The sequence below is a fragment of the Anneissia japonica genome, unplaced genomic scaffold, assembly GCF_011630105.1.
Source record: "Anneissia japonica isolate Jap-2015-1 unplaced genomic scaffold, ASM1163010v1 scaffold287800_len1627635_cov199, whole genome shotgun sequence".
Classification (NCBI taxonomy): Eukaryota; Metazoa; Echinodermata; class Crinoidea; order Comatulida; family Comatulidae; genus Anneissia; species Anneissia japonica.
The window spans coordinates 749,037-761,643 of NW_022731299.1; the positions used below are offsets into that span (position 1 = coordinate 749,037).

A 12,607-nucleotide genomic window follows, 5' to 3' on the forward strand; every position below is an offset into this window, starting at 1 on the left:
CTTTTAACCCTCTAGATGTGCCTAGGCCTAGAAATGTGAGGGTGGTCGATGCTTTTGAATGGATCGTGCTTATAGTTATGGATGGTTGGGTAAATAAATTATATAACTGTGTGGAAAAGGAATGTTTTATATTTGTTTTTATTTTTTTTTGGCTATAATTTTTTTTTTTTTGGTTTTTGCTGACGATTTATATGTAGTATTTTTCTGTCATTTCCATTATATTATATATATTATATTATATTATATTATGAAAAAGAAATTCCCAAAAATATAAATTATACATCAAATGAAAGCTTATTCTATAAGCTTTCTTTGTTTTTGAAACATTTTTCTGTATAATTGACAGAAAGTTCCCAAAAATCCACCAGAACGACGTATACTCAAAAAACCTTGTTACACTGCAAAAGAATCCGGTATTCAAGGGTTTGCACTACAAAAGAATCCAGTATCCAGAGGGTTAATAATTTTTTACCACACCATGCTGTAAAGCGCATAGAGGTATTTTACATTATGCGCTATATAAATTGACAATTATTATTATTATTAAATATGCATTAATTAACAGATATTTACTATCAAATGACATAAAATTTTGTTTTTAAAATTTTAAATAATTTTTTTACAATTGCCTGTTATTTATACAATCACCACACTGTAGAATAGGCGTTCAATAAGTGGCTCATGTTGCAACTCTCTCTATATAGGAACTCTAGTAGTGAGCAGCCAAGAAAAGTGTGAGTAACCAGCCGTGCGCTAGGATAAAATAAATTAGGCAGACTACCTCCCTAGATTTGTTTGATTTTATATTCAGGCCAGTATGTAGGTATTATAGTAAATGTAACGCCGACTTCATGGCATTTAAAGTATATTTCTAATTTGTAATGCCAACATTACGGTACGATCTTGAAAACCTATTAGCATTGAAGAATCTTCACTTTAGCATATAGTCCCAATCGTCCGCAGGTCATGAATTAAAATTGCGAAATACGATCTTTGACATGCACGGCCTAGAGCCTGTACTGGTACTACTGCCACTGGGTCTGTTCCCTACTAGGCCTTTGGAAAAAAATATCACTTATGGTTTTATGGATAAGGGAAGAGAGAAAAGAAAATGATAGATCACCACTCGTTGCTTTTACACTAGATCTTACCCCTCCCTGCACTCTTACAAATTAAAAAACATACTGGATAGGCCTTGCGATTTTGGGGGATTCAAATCGACTATTTATTTTGATGTAGTATTTTGTTCATGGAAAAATTCCATTATAAAATGACTTGTTTCGTTTTAAGTGTTGGTGAACTAGAATACAATCCAAGAGTTCATACCTTCGCCCACATCATAATTCTCACATGTATAAATTTCTCACAAATATTTTTGTGCCTACATTTTTTAGATACTTAGGTCTGGGATTAATACTGACAATAAAATAAAAGATAATGAAAAAAACAAATAGGCATTATGAGATTCAAACCCAGGGCCAGTACTTAGTGTGCAAAACACTCTTCTAACAACTACACCAAAATATTTCACATGTATCGTTGCGAAATTAATGCCCATATGTTTTTATCTTTCCATACCGTACAGCAGACAGTTAAAAATTAGTTTTCTATTCATTGTATCATTGACATTTGACCCTTCAAAATTTAGTCACTTGCAGATCATTGGTCATGGGATATTGTGGCTGAGTGTGACTACCTTCTGATGAAAACTATGCACTGTAGCCTGTTATATAAATAAAGATGTTTTTATCCAAATTGAATAACCTTTAGATTGTCAAGTTTGACAAATTTCTTATAAAAAAAATTGTTGGCTGTAGGCTGTTTTATAAAAAAAAAGTAGTTTTTGTTGATTGTGACCTTGACCCTTCAAAATTTTATCACCTACTGAATTTTGATATGAATCATTGTGAACCAAGTTTGACAAGTTTCTGATAAAAATTGTGGCCTGTATGTTGTTCACAAACAAACGGGGAAAACATAACCTGCTTAGCGGCTATTATCATTAACATAATACATTTATAACATAGTCACTGTATGGCGTTTATTGATTTGCTGGTCAGCTTTTTAAATTAACACTAAACTTGTTTAACAAAGTACTGTTCAATTTATTGGGGAAGAAAACAAACTAGGCATCTCGATGTCTCAATAGATTTAATCTAAGCATTTCAGGAAAATGAATGGATTATGCCTCAACCTCACCTGTTCTCCTCTAGTTCTGCCAGCTGTGTCTGCTCCTCATAGCGTTGCCTTATTCTATCATAGTGCATTTTTAGCTGGTTGTTCTCTTCTTCTGCTTTAGTTAGTTTCTCTGTGAGTTCATCGTTTGATAATCTGCTTTTTTCTAGCTGTTTCTTGGCTGACTTACTTATTGCTTGTTCCTCTGTTAACTCAATCTAAATATTAAATATTCAAAGATGGTGAATAATAGTTGCACATGTCATCATTTAATATATTATCACATGATCATGTGCAACTATTGCTCACCAACATATTATGTTGCATCTGAAGGGAGTACATTTTGTATAACAGGTAAACTAGAGGAAATATCACCTTCAATGCTTGAATCTCAGCATCAGTGTTTGCTCGATCTTTCCGCATTTTCATCACCAACTCTTGGATTCTTCTCTCTTCATGGTTCTGTAATAAAATATTATCGGAAAATCCCTTATTATTAACCAAAAAAAAAAACAACAAAAAAAACAAAAACAAATAAACAAAAATAAATTTCCAGATGGTCACTTACGAAAACAAGTAATAAAATAAACACTGGGAGTGTGCATCAAACAGGTTCGGATCAGAATCAAAAGGCATCAACCTTGATGAACTGTCATCACACATCATAATGTGACAGACAATAGTAGAAATTAAAATACATTAAGTGTAAACAGCTGAAAACAGCTATTTTGCAAACAGCTTGTTCTTAGTTAATTAATTACCATCAATAACAAACCTTGGACACTTCCATAGAAAATGCTCTAATTGAACTCGCATGAATTACCTTTGCATCTTGTAAATCTTGTTGAAGAGTTTTGATGTTGTCAGCATCCACACTGCATTCCTGTCAAGATGTAAAATAAAAGAATTTACTTAAGATAAAAAGTGGATTTAAGTGTAGCATAAGATTAGTGTGTCCTGGTTACGAGGTTATAAACTGCATCCATTTGAGATGCCAGGGACTAATTCTGACAACCCCATTTGGTGGTCTTAGTTGCTTGTGGGAGCGTGGATAGTCACCCTGCAGCGAGAAAAAACAGCTGAGCTCCTTGGAATCAACAGTCAATCACGCTTTTGTTTATACGCAGTGGTTTAGTCACAGGGCTACATTAATAATGATTTTTTCAATCATTAGATGTGCTATATGAAACTAGGAGCTCATTCACCAAGTACATCTTAATAATTGTAAACTTAATAATTTAACAAATATTTGATGAATAATTTACGATAAATGAATCTATCCATAATAATGGAACTAGAAATAAAGAAAACCTTGTAACTATACTTACATTATGATATGGGTTTGCGTCAGTCTAAATACCTAGAGGTCCTGGGTTTGATTCCCACCCGAATCACTTGCAAATTTTTTTCGCTAGCATTTGGGGATGCACTGAGTATTCGATAAGATAACACGTCAGAAACCGAAAGGTCCACTGATTAATCTCAGATAAGAAAGTATAATACATACTCCAAGTATTGAAATACACGCCATCATGTTGGGATTCAATATTTCGACATTAATTATGTCATCATCAGGAATGAAAAAATTATCCATATTAGCAAGCTTATATGCACTAACTTATAACACGTCAGGCTGGGCGAAACATCACTCCTATGATATTTCACTGACGCAAACCCACATCGTAATATCACTTACAGTACCCGCTGCTACTAGGGGATCGGATTCATCAATAGTCACCAAGCACAAGTTTGGTGGTCTAGTGGTTAAGACATCAGGCTAGTTACCTGGAGGTTGTGGGTTTGATTCCCACCCGAATCACTTGCAAATTTTTTTGCTAGTATTTGGGGACGTACTGAGTATTAGGTACGATAACACTTCAAGTAGGGCAAAACATCACTCCAATATAATTAAACACAAAACAAACAAAGCATTGCATTTTGGGGACCTAAAATATAAAAACAAACTGCCAAAAAATGAATTTTTTTTTACTTGAGAAGTATGATTCAAAAGAATTTTGTCACTTGTTTTTGAATTTGTAAATATTTTGTATTTTTTCTTTCTTGTTGAGTGTGGGGCAGCCCGGCTAGGCCACCCTTAAATGCGCCACTGCTCATTGCGTATAAACTCATCTTCCTTCTAAGTCTGCACTAAAATCATCTTTATTCTCGCTTGGAAATCATCGCACTGGTTGCCATGGCCTATGTTAGACTGGTTAGAGCAAGAAATATATAGTACACTTAAGAAACGTCAAAACAATAAAGATTACAGGTTGTCTAGACAAATATGTATCAGATAATATTGTGCAATTGGCAATGAAGCTCCATCCACAGCAGCAGCATCGATGAAGAAAAGTGATGATGACATTTTCTCTGTGCTTTCAGACTGTGAGCACTATTCCCAGTGGTGGTTCCCTCTACCCCCTTCCCTAAATTTGTCAAAACTAATTTAAAAAAGAAAAGAAATGGATATTCAAATTTAGGTCTGAATGCCATCTCCAGCCATCTAGAGGTGCCATAATCATAAATTTTCTTACCTCAGCCCCAACCATGGTGGGGCTGAGATGGTTATAGACCCTCGATCCGTGAATGTCTGTTCCTTGCCCCCGCTCTAATTCAAATTGCTAGATCTGCAACTGACAACGGGAAAAAAAAAAAAAAAAAAAATGAGGAAAAAAGAAAATGATAATCAAATTGTATGAGAGTTCAATTTCCGGCCATTTGAGGTGCCATAATCATAAAGTTTCTCCTCAACCATGGTGGGGCTGAGGTGTTATCTCCTGCATCTGTGAAAGTCCCTCCCTGGCCCTAGCTTTCAAATTCTTGTATCTGCCACTGGAAACTGTTAATACATACATGCATCTTCAGAAATCGTTTAAATAAGACCTCAAATTATTAAAAATGCCTGAGCTCCCCCCCCCCACCTCCACCCCAGGAGCCATTTTGGTCCACTTTCTACAAATTCGCACCCACCCAATAAAATATAGTGATTGAGTTCGCTTTTGTGTTCCTGCATATGGGCCTGATCTTCTACACTTACTACTCATATTTTATAACATCAATAATCACTTCACTTTACTGCGCTAAACAGTAGGGAAAAAAAGGACAAAAATAAAAAATCAAGACATGTGCCAGGACAAGATTACATGCAGGTTGGAAAAAATGGAACATTATGTTTTAACAAAATTTGATAAAAGATAGAACAATTACATATAGAAAACTAGATTTGAACTCGTCACTGAGGATGAGTTAGGTGAACCACATGTCAGGCAAAAGAAATCTCCCAGCACGGCGAGTTAGGTGATCCGTTTGTCAGGCAAAAGAAATCTCCCACACTTAAAAGTGAAATATGTAGCCAGGATTCCTGATGATGACATAATTAATGTCGAAATATTGAATCTCGACACGATACGTACAAATAAGTATAAAAATAATGATGTCATAAATACAAATTCAGTTTTTTTAATTCAAATGACAATATGATGTCACAATGTCCGATCAGATTTTATCAGTAGATAAACGACTTGCATTGAAGCAAAAACGAGCAGATGTGGGGTATGACGAACGGTTATCAAAATTTGCCTGGCCTCATCTGTCATGTCGCAGACAATATCTACTCGCATCATTTGTGTGTAAAACTCTTATGGGCTATGTTGACTGTGAAAGCATTCGTCAATTTGTTGTAGTCAATATCCGTCACCAAGAGGTATTGGGTTTTAAACACCTTCGTGCAAGAACCAATTGCCCTCACCTTTCAGCTATTCATGAATTCCCCAGACTTTGGGATGATTTCCCTGATGACCTCAAACACTCTTTTCTTGTTGACTCTTTCCACATCTTTCTCTATAAGCTTAAACAATTTGTCCTTCATAATAATTCTTAATTCACAAAGTATTGGAAATAAGTTTGTTTTACATTACATTAGAATTATGTTTTTTATACCATTTTATGTTTAAATATCTTAATTTTTTAATTATATTTAAAGTTAAAATGAATTCTGATCAATGATTACATATTTTGTTATATCTATTTTTGTATTCCACTTTACTTAGATATTTGCTTTCAGTATTTTGTTAATTTTATTTTATTTTATTACAACTGACCTTTTTATTTATAATATTGTATTTATGTTAAACTGGACGAGTGAGGTTCACAGACTTTGTGTTATAGTGACTGAGTTCGCTTTTGTGTTCCTGCCAACTCATTCAATTTATTGTACTTGTTTTCTGTATGTATTCCACCATTTTATTGTACTTTTTGTTTTTGGCGAATAAAGAATAAGAATATGAATATCGTTGCTAACAAAAATGGGGAAAAGAAAATAAGAAAGAAGAGGATGATGATGATGATGGTGAACCTGACAATAACAAGGAGGTGATCCACTCACCAAAAAAGGAGCATAGTAATAATTTAAGACTGAGGTTTACATTACAAAAAGATAAAACATTTTATACAAAATTTATTTATTAAAAACTATACTATTATTGTGATTTTTATGTTATGAAATGTCATTAAAAATGGCATTTATGTTCAGAATGCAGAAACAAGGCGAAGTTGCAAAAAATGGGGAATTTGTTGCACAGAGAGGTAAGGTGGATTTATCCAAGATGGTTCGTTTTTAGCATGATAAACACTGAATGAAGAGATAATTGAAAGCTTAGATACCTTTGTCGTAATCGAAAGGGAACTTTCGTGCTCAACAGAATATCTGTTAAGTACTTTTTGTATTCAGTTGGTACTCAACGGATAAGTCCCAATCAAATATGCCAATTGTCTCTGAATTCTAAAAAGCAGATTGTTTGATTCATTTGAAATGTACTCTGTAATTGTATATAAATTTTTCAATTTTTAGGCACTGTGTTTCAAATTCAAAGCTAATGATTCCAGTGGTGGCCTTTATCTAAATCATGAATTATTTCGTTTTATATGTTATGGAAATAAAGCTTGTGAAATAGAATAATTTACAATCAATCAAGTATTTTTTACCTCTTTGAATTGTTGCGTCCTGGTTGCTAACTCTTCCTTCGCCATTTCTTCCTCATGTTTGACTGACCTAATTTTACCTTCCAACTCACGACACTTTGAAAGTTGTTCTGATAATTTTGCACCATATTCAGCTTTCTGAATGCTAAGTTCTCGAATCTCAACCTACAGGATTCATTAAATTGACAAAGTTTGTATTAAACATGATTAATCAATACAGGCATGAAGGGATTTCATATTTTTTTTCTAGGCCTAATTCTCTTCGCGGGGGATATTTTACAGTCTGGCCCATCCTCATTTCATTTATTGAAAAATAAATAAAATTGTTTACCTTCCAACGAAGGACAAGCACTGTCTATAGCTCTGAGCATGGAATGAGGGGAAGAACAAATGCCCTTTCTAGAGAACCTCCGAGACTGCAAATTTTTTGAGATGGAATTTATAAATTACATAGGCCCTAAACCCTAATTTTTAACTCCAGTTTTACAAGATCTGGATTTTATATGCACATTATCTTCATCAATTTAACTACCATTTCTGTGTTGAATGCTCCCAACACACTCACACAAAACAGGCTAGGCCTAATAGCCGCTGTTACTAGTCCAGACATCTCATGTCGTCCAACTCAACTGATTATGATGGGTGTGCGGCTAGAGTCTTTGAATATGTCTGGTACGATATTGTGCAAAAACAAATACCTGCTGCAGGCCTAATGCACACCTACGAAAGATCTGGCTAAAATGTAACAATTTGGGATTAAATAATTTCAATCTTTACTGCAGGAAATATCAAATTTCAAATTGAGTAGGCCTAATTTTTCCGTTTAAAAATCGGACGTACAAATTTAGTCGGGACCCGTCAATAAATTGTGGGAGTGCTACTCTATTGATCAATATACACTCGGATTGTAATAAATAAAAAACTTGTTACACTAATAAGAATTTATTAGCATATGAATTTTGATAAAACTATATCCGACTTTGATTTGACTTTGAAAATGGTGATGTCATATCACACCCATATGGGTTAATCCCAGGTACAGGTATTTGCCATTTGTCACTTGGATATTTTCTGTGACACTGTCATAACTAAAATTTCAGGCACGCACGTCACCAGACTGACGATTGTCGACAAAATAGATTTCATAAGAATGTAACAAGATAAGGTGTACGTATTGGAAAGCTTTTACTGTTGAGACTACTGACAATTAGTAGACAACTTTGTTTTATTAAGAAACACATGATGTTGCTATTCAGTCTTACATTTTGTCTGCTAATCTGTTTCTGTGCCTGGCTGAAGTCCGAACGGATGTTGATTAATTCGTCCTCTAATCTCATCTTTTCCTCTGTCAGAGCTGACTGGCGAGCCTGTTGAGTCTGAAGTTCACCATCGAGCTACAATAAAATGATGATAATTATAATAATACAGTAATAAACAATAATAATAATAAAACTAATAATAATCAATGATAATAATAATCAAAATATATAATATCAATAATAGTTAATACATAATGAATATTCGTTTATAAAAAAATTACAGCAGGGGTTTTATCCCGAACTTCAAGGAATATTGACTTTGAGGCATGTGGACGTGTTTCTATTGAGATCCCGTTTATCTTTCTGTTTTTTTCTTGTGTTTTATATATTGCATGTGGATTTTTATTACTAACATTTCAGTGAACATTTCCTGTGTGTTCAGATGAACAAAAACTAAAATGTAACGTTACGTTCAGTAGAACAATGCACAATCCTGGATGACGCAATCAAGGTGGAACTGTATTAGCATGGCAGCTAGAGTGAAAGGCTTTGTGCTTCGTTGCTGTATTCTGTTTTGTTTTCACTTGGCTTCTTCAAGCCAAAACAATTTTGTTTTAATTCATCTTAATTCTGTAAGTTACTATGGACATGAGTTTGTTACACCTGATGTTTTTTCATTGTCGTTTGGACACGATGTTTTCTTATCAAAATATTTTAACATTGAAAGACGTAAAAACAAGTTATGTACTGTGTTGCACAAAATATTACTTTTGTTATTGCCCCTGCGTGTGTGTGCTCTCAAGCATGTCGTGGCCTGGTGAAGTCACAGAGTAAAAATGGGCCGAATCTTCTTTACCTAAAAGCACGCATCATTATGCTGCATGGAATAATCGTTCTTTAGCTATTCGATCAGATTATTCTTTTTTATCTTTTAAAACAAAGTGTTTTTTTTTAATTTTCTGCCTGATAATACTTGAACATGGGTGTGGTTTTGTCAATGCCCTGTCTGTGTAATCCCAGTGAACACAATTGGCTCATGTGCACTCTAAAGAACCTAGTACATCTTTTCAGATGAGTAGGGAGTTATCTCGGTGTACTGGTCAATACAGCCCTGTTGTGAGCAGACGAGAGTGACGAAGGAACCCGTACAAGCTACTGTAAATCCATGCTTTCAGCGCTCTGCTCTTCATGAAGTAGCGCTATATAAATGATATTATGTATGTATGTTGTTAAATGCTGAAAATTTTATTTGCAAATTGGAAAAATCTTCATTTTTAATATAAATTTTATATATTTTTGAATTTGATTTCTCTTTGAAGAGATGCTTGTTCACCGGATTTTGTTTCTGGTGTTTTTTTTTTTTTGTTCCAGTGAAAGTTGAATAAAATAAAGTTGTAGATTCTCACAAAAAAAAAAAAAAAACACCTTCTCCCTCTTTGTCTCATAATGAGACAACATGGATGAAGTGTTTGTTTAGCTTGTGTAGATGCCCTCACAAAAACACCTTCTCCCCTTTGTCTCATAACAAGACAAAGTGAATGAAGTATTTGTTTATCTTATGTAAGGGGATTGCCAACTAAAAAGACTGTGATACCCTAATTTACACTCGTTTTAAAAGCTAGGGGTCACTTTAAGGTACTGTATATAACTTATAAAAGTTGAAGAGTAATTTTAGCCATACCTTATCAAGGAAACTCCTTGTTTCTTTAAGTTCTCTATCTAGGTCCAGTTGCACTGATGTCAGTTCACTTATCCTGATATCTTTTAATCTTACTTGTTCATCTTGCTCTGCCCTCTTTTCCTGTCAATCACAATAAAGAGATACAGAAATGCCGAAAGTGGGGTCCATTGAGATAACACCAACCTAGAGGGTGGAGGGTGGGGGCATTCCCCCGCAAAACTTTTGTTTTCTAGATGCCCGAAAATAACCTTTGATGGGTTTTGGGCGATCATTTTTTTCTTTCTTTCCAAAAGTGTGGGGGGGGGGGGTGTGGGTCAGTCTAGTCCCCACTAAATCTTCCCTTGACTATACTATTGCTTTATTCCTTCATATACTTTTAAATTGGTTCATCATCAATTTAATAATTTATGTAGTAAAAGTTCTGTAAACAATTGTGTCAATTACAGTGAATTGTTCACATCAGTTCATTCATTTGATCATTTTAAGCAATTAATTCAATATTTTAGTTGATTTCTTAAGGGTTCTTCTAGACAGTACAGTAAAGCACATCCACACTATTAAATTGTATGTGACAAATTTATGTGATATGCCTATATATGGGTATGATGATGTCATATTGCACCCAAATCTCATTTTTTTGTCACATAAAATTTGATAGTGTGGACAGATTTCATTTCATAAAAATCAAATTTAAATAATTTCCAAGGTAATCCATAAAAATAATGACGCCAACATCAGCATTAACTAGAAATGCTCCTTTTATGCTGTGCAGTAAAAGCATAGCCTGTAAATGGTGAACTTTCCTGAGAGGATTTATAAGGACTACATAAAACTTTATAATTTGTTTCTAAAAATTGTCACAAAAGAGGAGGCCCGAGGGGAGGGGAACCATCACAGATCGGGAATCTAGATTGGCTAAATTAAAAAAAAAAAAGAAGTTTATCAGCCTCGCCTGCATGTCTTCCATGGTATTGAAAAAAACAATTATTTTATATGGGTATGATGATGTCATATTACACCCAAATATATTGTGTCCCTACCCATAAGGGTCTAGTAGGGTCCTCGCTCTATAGAACCCTGATCCAAAAGGACTTTCTTGATACATAACAGCATAATGTGTCACTGACATTGACTGACATATATCATATTAATGCAGTGGGGGTGGGTTGCCCTGCAGGCCAGGACCCTCTCATTTGTAAAAATTTTTTAAAAATGATAAATGGAAAAAATATTCAAATTTTAAATCTGAACGAGTGCCATTTCCGGAGAAAGAGGTGCCACAATCATAATTTGTTTTGCGAATTTCAGTATAGAATAGACCAGTGAGGGGAGGAGTGTACAACGAAGGTCGAGCATAGCTCCCGTCGGGGTTGAGTCAATAATTTTGTCGAGGAGCACTGCATTGAAAAAGCATTTTTACCATCTGGAGTGTTACTTTCGTGCGTCTAGAGGAACCTATTCTTAAAATTCGCTCACCTCAGCCCCAAGCATGGCTATAAGGTCCTTGTATCTACGCAACTACAGATGGTAGAGAGTTGAATTTGGTGCCAAATTGTTCGGAACATGCATATTTCTATTTGCTCTAATGGAACATTGTGCTACAAAATGACCGGAAATGCCATTTCTGACCTTTGACATGCTTCAAGGTCATAGCATATTGTCCTTATATTTCCGCAACCACTGGCGGTAGAGAGTTAATTTTAGTGTCAATTTGTTCGAAACATTCATGTTTCTATTTGGTCTAATAAAAGAGTCTGCTAAAAAATTACCGGAAATGCCATTTCTGACCTTTGACATATTTTATATAATAGCCATTCAGTTGTGATTATCTCCGCAACGACTGGTGGTAGAGAGTTAATTTTGGTGCCAATTTGTTTGGAACATTCATGTTTCTATTTGCTGTAATAGAAGATTTTGCTAAAAAATGATCGGAAATGCTGTTTCTGACCTTTGACATGTTTCAAGGTCATAGCAATATGGTTCTAATATCGCCGCAACCACTGGTGGTAGAGAGTTAATTGTGGTGTCAATTTGTTCGGAATATTCATGTTTCTATTTGGTCTAATATAATTTTGTTTCTGAAAATAAGCGGAAATGCCATTTCTAATCTTTGACATGTTTCAATGTCATAGCTTTAGTCCTAATATCTCCGCAAGCACTGGTGGTAGAGAGTTAATTGTGGTGTCAATTTAATCGAACATTCATGTTTCTTTTTGGCCTAATGAAACAGTTTGCTAAAAAAAATGGCTGGAAATGATGTTTCTGTCCTTTGACATGCCGACATATTATCATTATTATTATTATTATTATTAAGGCATATAATATGCTTATCTCTGTACATACTTGCTGTTAAAAGTCATATGTATAAATAGTAATAATGTTCTATTCCTGGCTGTTTACTTACATTTACTTTTTAGCTGTTGCTTATCATTTTTGTATCTCGACTGAGATCCAGCCATTGTTTCCCACAGCATTGTTGTTTTTCAGTATTTTGCCTTTTAATCTATATATA

At 34.5% G+C, this 12,607-nt stretch overlaps 1 protein-coding gene across 2 annotated transcripts in view; it reads right to left on the reverse strand.

Moving 5' to 3' along the window:
- Window positions 1-12,607, reverse strand: part of LOC117115311 (centrosomal protein of 128 kDa-like) — an 84,808-nt gene that overhangs the window by 10,112 nt on the left and 62,089 nt on the right. For both annotated transcript variants that reach the window (XM_033259051.1, XM_033259052.1), the window contains 6 exons: window positions 10,096-10,215; window positions 8,418-8,549; window positions 7,159-7,320; window positions 2,999-3,058; window positions 2,551-2,637; window positions 2,200-2,393 (listed from right to left, as the gene is read on the reverse strand). In XM_033259051.1, the coding sequence (XP_033114942.1) occupies window positions 2,200-2,393; window positions 2,551-2,637; window positions 2,999-3,058; window positions 7,159-7,320; window positions 8,418-8,549; window positions 10,096-10,215 (755 nt within the window). The remainder of the gene's footprint in view (window positions 1-2,199; window positions 2,394-2,550; window positions 2,638-2,998; window positions 3,059-7,158; window positions 7,321-8,417; window positions 8,550-10,095; window positions 10,216-12,607) is intronic.